Source organism: Sinocyclocheilus grahami, unplaced genomic scaffold, assembly GCF_001515645.1.
Source record: "Sinocyclocheilus grahami isolate Dianchi unplaced genomic scaffold, SAMN03320097.WGS_v1.1 scaffold33.1, whole genome shotgun sequence".
Classification (NCBI taxonomy): domain Eukaryota; kingdom Metazoa; phylum Chordata; class Actinopteri; order Cypriniformes; family Cyprinidae; genus Sinocyclocheilus; species Sinocyclocheilus grahami.
This window is the reverse complement of record NW_015505212.1, coordinates 559,052-571,489: the sequence shown is the minus strand read 5'-3', so window position 1 is coordinate 571,489 and position 12,438 is coordinate 559,052. Positions and strand designations below refer to the sequence as shown.

At 39.7% G+C, this 12,438-nt stretch overlaps 1 protein-coding gene across 1 annotated transcript in view; it reads right to left on the bottom strand.

Annotated features, from left to right (window-relative positions):
- The window catches only part of LOC107579734 (neurotrophin-3-like), an 18,112-nt gene extending 6,483 nt beyond the window's left edge, over nucleotides 1–11,629 (bottom strand). Inside the window, exon 1 of the mRNA XM_016265534.1 lies at nucleotides 11,499–11,629. Coding sequence (XP_016121020.1) covers nucleotides 11,499–11,516 — 18 coding nt within the window. The 5' untranslated portion in view covers nucleotides 11,517–11,629. The remainder of the gene's footprint in view (nucleotides 1–11,498) is intronic.
- Nucleotides 11,630–12,438: the final 809 nt, after the last annotated feature.

Below are 12,438 nucleotides of genomic sequence, written 5' to 3'. Positions count from 1 at the left end.
ATATATAGGCCTATATATATGGTGAAATTCTATTTTTTCATGACAATTATGTAAAATATCAACATATTTAAGGCTGTTTTCTAAGTAATTCTGTTGGAAAATGGTTATGATTAAGGTACAATAACAGAAGCTATATCATTTTCTGTTAAAATAATATTTATGTTGTTACAAAGTTACAAATTATATTAAAAGGGGGTTACAACTTTGTTCATTTTATGAAATAACAAAGCAAAAGCCAAACTCAATAAAGTGCCCAAACTCACAGTGCGCCTCAATGAATCCCTTAACACAATTAAATTGGACAAAAATAAATAAATCGAGAGGCCTCAATGCACTTCATGCTCAAAACAGTATGTAGCCTAAGCTACTAAAGTTTTGTGTTTGGTAACATCCTTGGTCTGTCTGCTACAGGCCCACCGGGGTATAAATCAATCTTCACAAGCCCAAAATGACCCAAAATGAGCATAGCATGAAAGTAGTGGATGATTCTAAGTGGTGAATGATTTTGACTATTTCCCTTGGTGGCAGTTCCACTCACAACCTCCTAGCCAAACCACACCAGACTGTTTTAAGTGCCTGGAATGAATGAATCTAAGTTCACGTGATTGGCCTAGTCAGATGACAGGGCAGTTAATGGACCCTAGGTTGCTTTCTTAGGAATGCCCAAATTTGTTGACGCTCTAATCCATTTAAACTAGGTCAGAGAATGGAAAAGCTGTCTGCGCACTTCGAACAATTACGAAAAGTCCAAGACAATATAAGACTTTTCAAGCTCTATCAAGTTCGAAACACAAATCGTGATGATTAGCTACAGCATAAGCTCAACCATTCAGCTGTTTTCCATTCTTGCTAAGACTAAATTAAATTGTTGTGCAGTGCAGAAAGCTATTTAGGCATCAAGTACGGCACATATACATGACTTTGGGCTATAAAAGAATTATGCAACAAACAACAAATACAGCATATTTAAAGCTATCACATGTATGTCTGAATGTGACAGATTCAGAAATTGCTCTAGGAGTGGACTGATCTTCAGTGGATCAGAAGGATATTGTTTTTAAATCACCCTGGGTTCTTTTTACTCTATAGTACTGCTCTTCCTCAGCCAAAATGGATGCAGTGAAGGCAATAGATATCAACCCAACACTTTCCTTGACTAAATGCTTTGTGTTTCATCCCAAACACAAGCAAGCATTGTTTAGGAGCTCACAAGTCCATCGCCTCAGAAACTACATCAAGAAATTCCTTTCACTTACACACAAGTAAGTCTCACACAAACTGACCTCTGCAATCAGTTTGATCTCAGCAAAAAAGAACTACTTTTATGTAACCTGAGTCTTGTGATACCAATGCACAAACCTTACCAGCTATTCTGGTAGCCTTTTCACTTTTCATTGGAAAATATTTCTAGCCAATACTTCATAATGACATAATATTTAACGGCATAAAACAGCACACTCAGTGAACTCTTATTTCAGGACATGGGAGCATTAGGTGTCAAAATCTGGTCCTTGATCTCCTTTAACTGGTTTAGGCCAATCGATGCACAGCTCTGCACTTGTCTTGGGATTAATCCTCATAAACACATGTGGTTTCCTTCATTTTAGAAATGGCAACCAAAAGGTCACTAGACGTCTGAATAAAAATTAGTTTTGTTAGTTTGATTATGAACAGCAAACCTATTCTCCAAACAGCAAACCTTTCTGCCAAACAGCTGTGATATATAACAAATAAACATCAATTGCATGCATATTTCTGTCTTGTATTCAACTACATCTGAAGTTCAAACCTACAGAATAGCATGTTCATGTATGACATGTGTTAATTTCTCACAGCACTGTGTCAGTGGCCTCGACATTGGGGCTTTTTCACCACCTATGCATATCATCTACGACTGGCCAAGGAGGCTTACAACTCCCTGAGCTTTTAACTCCTAGAGGATTGGCCTGAGATTAGCAATAGCCGTCACACTAACCAATGCACCATTTAACACACCGTTCAGTCCGGCTTGCTTAGATAACACAGATATTGGAGTTGCACAGTCAACATGAACTGGACCATTAGCATTCAATGACTAATCCACTCAATGGCCAGTTTTTATTGGCATATTGACATATTTACAGCAAATATGTGTTTCTTTTCTGCTGTATCCATTTAGATATATATGATTATACAAAAACAGTGAAATGCAAACTCAGAATATGACTCAGACGCAAACCTGCAATAATTAAATCTGTTAAATAACACAAATATACTTTTTGTATTTATTCTCACTGCTGACCTTTGATGGTCCAATTCAACCATACAAATAAGTAAAAATTACTTTAGTTAAATATCACATCTCTGTGTGTGTGTGTTTTATTTATTGCTGCAATAAGAGTGTTATTGTTATTCATTTATTTTTTGGTAGGAAGCCCAGTCCAGGTGAGTAAAATTAATGTAACACATTACTTTCCATAAAAAGCAACAAAATAACTTTTTTAGGGAGCAACACAATATTGTAATGCATTACTTTTAAAAGTATCTTTCCCCAACACTGATATGGTAAATCGAAAATCTACAGCCAGTTCTCCATACTTAGGGTTATTTTCTGTCAGAGTGGGTTTGTAATCTTGAAAGGAGTGCCATATGTTCAGCTACTGAATAGCAAGACAATCAATCAAGCTAACAGATACTGATATACTTTGTATACTTCAGTCACTTGGAGTTGGGGTTTAGCTTTGAGAAGAAACTGAATCAAAGAGTTTTCCATTCAGGCGCACTATGAACTGTTTAGCTGTTGTATGAGATCAAAACATGTGCATGCATGCCACCGGAGAAATAGAAATAGTACAATGAGATGGAGAATACAATATTAAAAAAGGTTAAAGCCACTTAAAAGTGACTGTTCTTAATGCACACAACTGTCTGTCAGCAAAGCATTGGCACGTTGAAAGCATCACGCACGCAAAATGGCATGCTATCTTATGGTATCTATTAACAGGACATGACACTATGACCGTACATATTTCTTGTGTGTTTCAGAAGAGCTACCCAAGTTGATGGACTCAGGATGGCTTAAGAGGCAGCATGCCAGCGGAAGAAATCCACACAGGATTTTCAAAGAAGAGCGTCTAATCCCTAATGCTGTCCAATTGCCTCCAGATGTTCCCCTAAAAGAGCGAAAAAATAGACCCCCCCACCCACCCCGTGTGGACACTATCCATCCCTGACCAGCACCCTGCACTAACTTCCATGTGGATTCATCTCGGCTTGGTTCTGAATGGTTTTGAGATGTAAGACGCGACCTGCAGTGTTTGAAAACCCATCAAGCGGTGGCATTCATTACAATCAAGCAAATATATGCAGATGCACGCTGACTTTACATATTACGTTCAGAAGAGAAACATTTCAGCTGTTATGATTTATTGGTTGGCTTTTGTCGAAGGTTTGCAGACTTTCAGTATTGAAAGCTAGACAAGCTGTGTAAACTGTCAGCTCAAAGTACATAACATGAGCATTAGTTAAGTCCAGTTCACATGTAGCGTTCTTATGAAGCAGGCTAGCTTAGTATGTCATGTTTTCAGTGCCTCGTGATGGAGTTGTTCAGTGTAGGGGACGCATTGCAGCTGTTTGGCAGCTTGTGTCAACACCTCCCTTCAACACACTTCATTCAGTCGGCATGTGTTTTTCTGAAGTTCTGATTACCAGCCAAAGCACTGAATGGTATATTCTATGACAAGTTTAAGTTAATATGACAAAACTAAAAAATATGTAATTACAATACCAGGAAAGGGCTAAATTCTTTAAGATTTAAGACTTTTATAGTTATAGTTATCTTGGTCTCACAAGCATCATCCCAGGTAAAACATTTAGGTTATAACAACATTGTGGGAACATTGTTTTGAAATGTTTCTAATGTAAAGTACCTAAATACTCTAAGAACGTTAAAATGTCAGTTTTCTTGTTGGAATTAAAATGTTATTTAAAGGTTCTTAAAACATTTCTCACAACGTTCTACTAACTTTATTTTCACCAAAAATATGTTATCTGAATGTTTTTTTATATATATTCTAAGAACGTTAAAATGTCCAGTTTTCATGTCGTGATTAGAATGTTATTTAAAGGTTTCTAAAACGTTACTTACAACATTACTAACTTTTTTGCTCAAAGTAAAACATTAATTGAACATTTGTTTTTTTAGTTTCTAAGAATGTTAAAATAACCAGTTTTCTTGTTTACATTTTTTAAAGGTTCCCAAAACATTATCCAAAATGTGAATTGAATGTTTATTTTTAATATACTAAGAACATTTTCTCTCAACATTATGAGAACATTCATCAAGTATAAATAACATCATAAGGACATCCCTGAGAATGTTGTTCTAAGAATGATTTCTCTCAATGTTATAAGAACATATATTAAATATTATTAAAGTTATAAGAATGCTCCATAAACATTACTGTCAGTCCTGTGTCTTCTGTTTTGTTCCCCACGTGCTTTCCATGACCCAGTTTTCCCTCATGTTTGATTATGGTTATTTATTTCAGGTGTTCCTCATTGTGTCCCTCCTCTAGTCCTATGTATTTAAAGTGTTTCCTGTTTTGAGTTCTCGGTCCGGTTTTGAATGTCGTCTACATCTATGTGTGTGTTCCTGGTTTTCTTTGGATGTTAATTAAAGTCTCCTAGTTGAAGTACTCTACGTCTCCTCGTTCCTCGCTCCACACTCCCTCACAGTAGCGGTGCGTGACAGAAAACCAGACCTGAACAGTAAGCGACGCTCCTTCTCCCCGTGTTTGTTTTTTGTTTTTGAAAAGTCTTTTGTTTTTTCCCGCTGGTTTCTACCCGCGGCCAAGAAAATAGCCACTTGTTTCATTGCTCTAGCCCGTAAGGATCTCCCCTTCGTCGAGTATGCCTGGGAGTTCTGCGGGCTCGCCACGGCGACGGCGTTGGATGACGCCAACATCAAATCTCTGTTCTGGCACGGGGCCAATTACCATCGCCCTGTGGACCTCCCAGACACCACGGGACTAAGCTGGAGGGAAGGGATCCTCCGGTGTCTGGAGAGCGTCCGGCCCCGAGACAGAACCAGAACGCTGTCAAGTCCGCCGGCCGCCCTATTCACCTGTAACCAAAAGAGGAGGATGAGGCGAAAAGGATGGCTCTCGGCCCTCATCCTCGCTCGAGTGTCGGCTCCAGCCCCAGAGCTCTCTCCAGTGTTGGCTCCAGCCCCAGAGCTCACTCTAGTGTGGGCTCCAGCCCCCGAGTTTAGCCCAGAGAGGGCTCCAGTCCCCGAGTCTAGCCCAGAGAGGGCTCCAGTCCCCGATTTTAGCCCAGATAGGATTCCAGTTCCCGAGTCTAGCACAGAAAGTGCTCTAGTTCCCATGTCCAGCCCAAGGAGGGCTCCAGTACCCATGTCCAGCCCAATGTGGGCTCCAGTTCCCACATCCAGCCCAAGGAGGGCAACAGTTCCCGAGTTAGGCCTACGGAGGGCCTCTGAAACCAACATTCTCCCCAAGGATTTTTTGGGGGGTGGTAGGGGTCCGTCCGCCGAGTGCCGAGGCCACGAGTGGCCAGTTAATAGTGCTTAACAAGCATGGTGATGGATGAATAAGAGTGGGCTTGAAGACCGCAAGTCTGTATTTATATTATATAAACACAAGTTTGTGTTTATATTTTACAAAAATTATATGTGTAATATGTTATATATTATAATATGTTATAATTAAACTTGCACTACAAAGTTTTTTTCTCGTGTTTTCAGGGCACGCAAGTTTCTGAACGTGATGAATGACAGTATACGCTTAGCCTCAAATACTGCTCCAAAGTGGTATTAGCAATAGTGTGGATTTAGTGTGCATTCAGAGCACTGGGCTTTGCCAATTTTCAGACCTGGGACAGTTTTGCGCTCTTACTTCTTTTTGTGTGCACACACACTCAAGTGCCCAAAACCACAGGCACAGTGTGTTCTAGAAAGCCACATGACAAATCAGAGTTAATTGTAAGTGGGTCTGTCCATAAAAGTCCTATGTAAACGGTGCACAGGGTCATATACACAAAGACAAACACCATCAGTGTAACACACAACACTTAAATAATGCAATAAACATTAACTAAAGAACAGAAAATGTAACACAAAACATAGTAATGTAATAATACATTACTAATGACAAAAATAAGAATGTAAATAAAATATAATTATATGTGATGTGTCATGCTGTCAGCCCTGTGTCTCGTGTTTTCCTCCCCCACGTGCTCCATGTCCCAGCTTTCCCATGTTGATTGATTCCAGGTATGTCTCGTCTTCCCCTGATTAAGTTGTATATAAAGTGTGCCCCTTGTTTCTCGTCCGGTATTGAATGTCATCTTTCCCCGCTACGTGTAAGTTCCTTTGTTACTCTACGACTCTACGTCTCCTCGTTCCTCGCTCCACACTCCCTCACAGTAGCGGTGCGTGACAGAAAACCAGACCTGGCGACGCTCCAAGCGGCGCCCCTTCTCCCCGTTTTCGTTGTTTGAAAAGTATTTTGTTTTTCCGCCCTAGCCCACTGAGATCTCCCCTTCGAGGAGTATGCGTGGGAGTTCTGCAAGATCGCCGCTAAAACCACACTGGACGATGCCACGCTCAACTCTCTGTTCTGGATCGGGACCAATTGCTATCGCCCCGTGGACCTCCCAGACACCACAGGACTGAGCTTGAGGGAAGGGATCCTCTGGTGTCTGTAGAGCATCCAGCCCCGATCTAGAACCAGCCCGCTGGCCGTTCCTTAGTCAAGCCTGCCAGCCGCGGCTCTCTCCAGCCCGCCGGCCATTCCGTAGTCAAGCCCGCCGGACGCACCGATATCTAGCCCGCCGGCCGTGGCATTCTCAAGCATGCCGGCTGCCACTGACCCAAGCCAGCCATCCACCCTATTCACCCGTAATCAGAAAAGGAGGAAGAGGAGAAATGGACGGCTCAGGGCCCTCTTCCTTGCCCGAATGCACCTAGCCCCAGAGCTCATTCCAGAGAGGGTTCCAGTCCCTGAGTCTAGCCCAGTGAGGGCACCTGTCCCTGAATTTAGCCCAGTGAGTGCTCCTGTCCCCGAGTTTAGCCCAGAGAAGGCTCCAGTCCCCGAGTTTAGCCCAGAGAGGGCTCCAGTCCCCGATTTTAGCCCAGATAGGATTCCAGTTCCCGAGTCTAGCACAGAAAGTGCTCTAGTTCCCATGTCCAGCCCAAGGAGGGCTCCAGTACCCATGTCCAGCCCAATGTGGGCTCCAGTTCCCACATCCAGCCCAAGGAGGGCAACAGTTCCCGAGTTAGGCCTACGGAGGGCCTCTGAAACCAACATTCTCCCCAAGGATTTTTTGGGGGGTGGTAGGGGTCCGTCCGCCGAGTGCCGAGGCCAGGCTCCCCGAGCTCCCTGTTCTGCCATGGCCTCCTGAACTGCCTGCTCCGCCATGGCCTCCTAGTCTGCCTGCTCCGCTATGGCGCCCTGAACTGCCTGATCTGCCATGGATCCTGGAACGGGCCCCTCAGGGCAGACACGGTGTGGCAAGCCTCCATAATTCAGTCCTGTGTCTTGTGTTTTGTTCCCCACATGCTTTCCATGACCCAGTTTTCCCTCATGTTTGATTATGGTTATTGATTTCAGGTGTTCCTCATTGTGTCCCTCCTCTAGTCCTGTGTATTTAAAGTGTTTCCTCTTTTGAGTTCTCGTCCGATTTTGAATGTCGTCTACATCTATGTGTGTGTTCCTGGTTTTCTTTGGATGTTAATTAAAGTCTCCTAGTTGAAGTACTCCACGTCTCCTCGTTCCTCGCTCCGTGCTCCCTCACAGTAGCGGTGCATAATAATTATTTTAATAACTTTGGTTTCAAACATTTATATAACTTTTAAAAAGTTGTTAGAATGTTCCCTGTTTGCTGGGATTTAGCAGCAAATTAATAGTTCTTTACAATATTTTGTTCAAACAAATGGCCTTCCATAGCATTACAACTTGTAAGTTCTGATTATCAGCCAATGCACTGAATGGTATATTCTATGACAAGTCTAAGTTAAAACGACAAAACTGAAAAATGCATGTCAAATTTTGGTGGCCAATGCCTTCCTGTTTTTGGCACTATTAGAGCGAATGCAACAGTAAAAGTCTAAATTCCATAAGATTTAAGAATTAGAGGTTATAGTTACCATCTTGGCCTCAAAATCAGCATTTAACAGAAGGAAAATAGTTATTTACATAATTTTCTTCCAACAAATGGCCTTCCATAGCATCACAACTGGTGATTTTTGTCATGAATTATGATTTGAATGCAATTCAAAGTACAAAAACGTCAAAGTCAGGTGTCTTCATTAAAGCATGGAGCTATAAAACAGAACTCAGGCTATTAGCATGAAGTCTGGGAGTCATTAGCGATTAGCTTGGCTTTTATAGAAATATAAACAAAGAAAATGCTCTTTGTTTGACATGGCACTGCCAAACACAACAGTTAGTGTAATTAACACATCTTGAAGTTTGTAATGTGATCATGTTGGTTGTTTTGATGTAATGTGATAGATGGGTATTTGGCAGCTGACAGCAACACTTTGTCAAGGATACAAACTACAAAAGGTGTAGCTACTTCCCACTAAGTATCGTTGAAATATCTACCGTGGCTTTATGTTTAATGCATAACAACTCATGGCACTTCCAATTCAAATGTTCAAAGCCTTTTGGAAAAACTAAAGTATTCTGGGTATACTCATGCACAATTAAGATAAGACAAAAAAGGTTTTCAATCAAGTCCAAATTTATTTGAAAGAAAAATGGGTCGTAAATTTCTTATTTTGTTCCTATTTTAAATTTTAATAACATATAGTTTTCGTCATGAAAATAGCCATAGAAGCTTACATGGTATTTAAAAACAAAAACAAACACATACACAAATGATCTCCTGACTACAATATCCATAATATTTTTGTGAGGAGTGTGTGGTTTTAAAATGGCGACTGTTTAGACAGCAACCACAGAATATCAAAGACCATCATTCCCAGCTAACAGAGAACGTTCTCAGAACATTCTGACAAGGTTCTCTCAAAGTTATGAACAAATGTTCTTCCAGTATCATTAATAGAATGTTTGGTAAAAGTTACCTGCCCTTTAACAATATTCTAAAAACGAATGTTCAGATATTCAGAATTTTCTGAATATTCAGAATGTACAGAGAACATTAAAAGTAACATTCTGATAATGTTTGCAAAATGATCAAATGGAACGTTCGTATAACCAAGAAAAAATATTTTTAAAACATTTAAAAAACTGGACGTTTCGAACATTCAGAGAACATTCATTTTTTTCCTTTAACTAATCCAAATTGTTCCTAGAATATACATTTGTTAGCTGGGTTGAAGCAATATCTCTCTTTGAAATAAAGATGAATGCTCTGCTTGGGATTCTCACTATTAGTAAAACATCCCAACAAGATAATATTAATAGGCACATATGGAAATGTACAATTAAATTCTGGTATAGCATTTGATGTCCCAACTAATTAGCAAACCAGAACAGTGCATGTAAAAGCACAAGTATGGAAGTATTAGAATACCCAGCATGCCATGCTTCCGTGTTTCGTGTCACACAATATCAATGCTGCGCTGATAAGGTAAACATGACAGAAAAGAATGGAAACATTATTACAAATTCTGCGCTGTTAAGCTGTGCAATATATTGTTGCACTATCACTGTTTTCTATACAATAATCAACAGTGTGCAAAATGAAATGTTACTAAGAAAATGAAGAGTTACTAAGAAGTGCTTCATTTCTTTGAACCTAGCCTTGATAAATGATGTATTTAGGCCTGGCTGCCATCTGTCATTTCAATGATGGGTCTGTCAGTGCAGTTTACTGACAGCTTAGACTGTAAACTGTTAGCATAGCATGCCTTTTAAAATATGAAAACAGCTAGGACACATTTATCAAGATGAAAAATTAAATTTCATCCTCTATCTATTTGCATGATTTGGCATTCATAAAGTAGGCCTATTCTATAATGAGACGATCCATATATGGTCACCGTTGTGAATTTCCCACAGTTTACACATAGTGACCAAAAAAAGAGACTGAGATAGTTTTTGGGTATGAGTGACCCATGATAAAGTTGATGAGATCCCTTGATGGCCAGCCAAAATGTTTTGCTGTTCCCATTTTAAAGTGACAGATAGTTGCCCAGTAAAATAAGGATGAAGGCTCTGAACATTTATCACCACAGTTTTCAGAGCCACTACGCAGTTGAACTCAAAGTACTGTAGAGCCTGGAAGTGTTTCAAAGCCGCAATAATTGAGAAAATCACATAAGTGAATTGGTTATCCCATTAGCTAGTGGACTAAAACACCTATTGTATACGAAGCGTGCAATGCCTAATTAAGCTATATTCTGCAAACGGATAAAAATTGCAAATTCAGAAAATTTGATTAAGGCAGTCTTTGCTTTTTAGATTTTCTTATTTTATTTTCTTATTTTAAATCAAATGTTGTGTATTTATGCATATACTAAAGAACACCTCAAATAGTGCCCATATTTCTTTTGACACGTTCACCAGTAAATCGAAATTATTTGCATTAACCCTTTAGCCTCCCCGTCAAATCCTTTATTTGACAGATGCTTGTTTCAGGAGCATGTCTGCACAAGACTTGACGCATGACTTCCCTCGACACACACAGCAGGGAAACATAAGCAGAAATACACGCAGAGAGGGCTATCAAATATACAGTACAACAAGTGGGGGGGAAATATGCATGCAGCTTCCAGTAGATGAACAGGAAAAGCAATAACTTGAACCTACAGAAAAACTTGAAGAGCTTCGAGAGCACTGGCATCTCCAGCGCAGATTTACGTGGATTATCTGTTTTAGGGATTGTCTGCCAATCTCAGCCAGATCTCAGAGGAAAAACCCAAGAGCAAAGTGTTTAGACAACATCTAAGTATATTTTAAAGTCTTGCATTCAAGTTTTCATGTTGTTTTATTAGTTGAAGTCGAGCAACTTTTCAAATTACAGCATTTGAGCCTTTTATATACTCAGTATTTCTATATCTAGACAGATATAAAGTTAAAGCTATAGACAGATCCTATTTATAGTTAGAAGAACTCGTATTAAAAGACTCTTGGAATAGAAAAAGAGTTGTCTTGGCAATCTATTGTTTTGTGCATAAAAAGGAGAGCACTTTGAAAGGTAAGAGGTGAATTTACCCCTACTGGTTTTCAATTCAGCCCGAGGCTCTGAGCAGTTCACGTTCTTCTCAAATACACAAATATGCAGAACGTTCATAAAACACGTTAACGCTAATATTTTGGAGCAATATTCCAAATTACGCAATTGTTTTGCCAGAAAAAGCATTGTTTTAAGAGCAAATCTTCGCTGTGTGAACTTTTTCAATGGTAAATCGCACACAAACTGTCCTGGAGATCAAGCGCAAATGCGCAATCGTGCCAGGAGCCCTCCAGATTCCCATCGAACGATCCATGGAAGCATTTCGACCAAACACACTTTCTAAAGATACATACCGTAATAAAGGTAACCATAGCATCGGTGAGGAAGTATTCAGCAGTGCCGACATGAAGGTGATGAGTTTATAACGAATCCTTTTTGAAAGTTTCCAGATAGAAAGCGCGCGCTGCGTGATGAGAGTCTTACTGGCGAGTACAGCGCGCAGATCTCTCTCTCTCTCTCTCTCTCTCTCTCTCTCTCTCTTTATCGCGACAAGCATAATCTTCTACTCTCCTGTGCACATCCAGCACGGACAGATGGCTTTTATAGGGTTGCTGTGCTTAGTCCAAAGTGACGATGTTCTCCTTAGTCAATCATGCATTTGTAAGTCTAATAACTTTTATTTTATTAATAACATTAACACGCATTTTACTGTATATTAACTAATGACCAGTTAAGCATTAAATGTAAACGCAGGTAAATTCAACGCATTAAAATTACTTTGAATTATATTTATATTGACTTTACTTGATCTACATTCTTAAAAATAAAGGTTTCAAAAGGGGATTTTCGCAGTGAAGACCCATTTTGGTTTCCCCAAAGAACCTTTAGTGAACAATTCTTAAAAGAACCGTTTTTCTTGGCGTAAATTTAATTACCCTTTTCCACTATAAAGAGCCTTAAAAGGTTCCTTGTATGTTAGAGATTCTTCATGGAACCATATATTCCAATAAAGAACCTTTATTTTTAAGAGTGTACTGTTCTGCATTTTATGTTCATGGACTTTTTGTGATAAACTGTGATGAAAATCCTTCATCAGAAGTTCATCAGATGTCGCATATGTACATCTGTTTGACAGAAATTGTTACTGTATCTTATTAAGTGTTTGATTTTTCATATGTTTTGGTAACAAACGAAACCTATGAAGAGAAAGAAATGGCATACTTTCTCATCTACTCAAATTGCTGTAAAAAGTTATTCAAAAGATCCTAATAACTAGGTATGGCAGCCAACTGA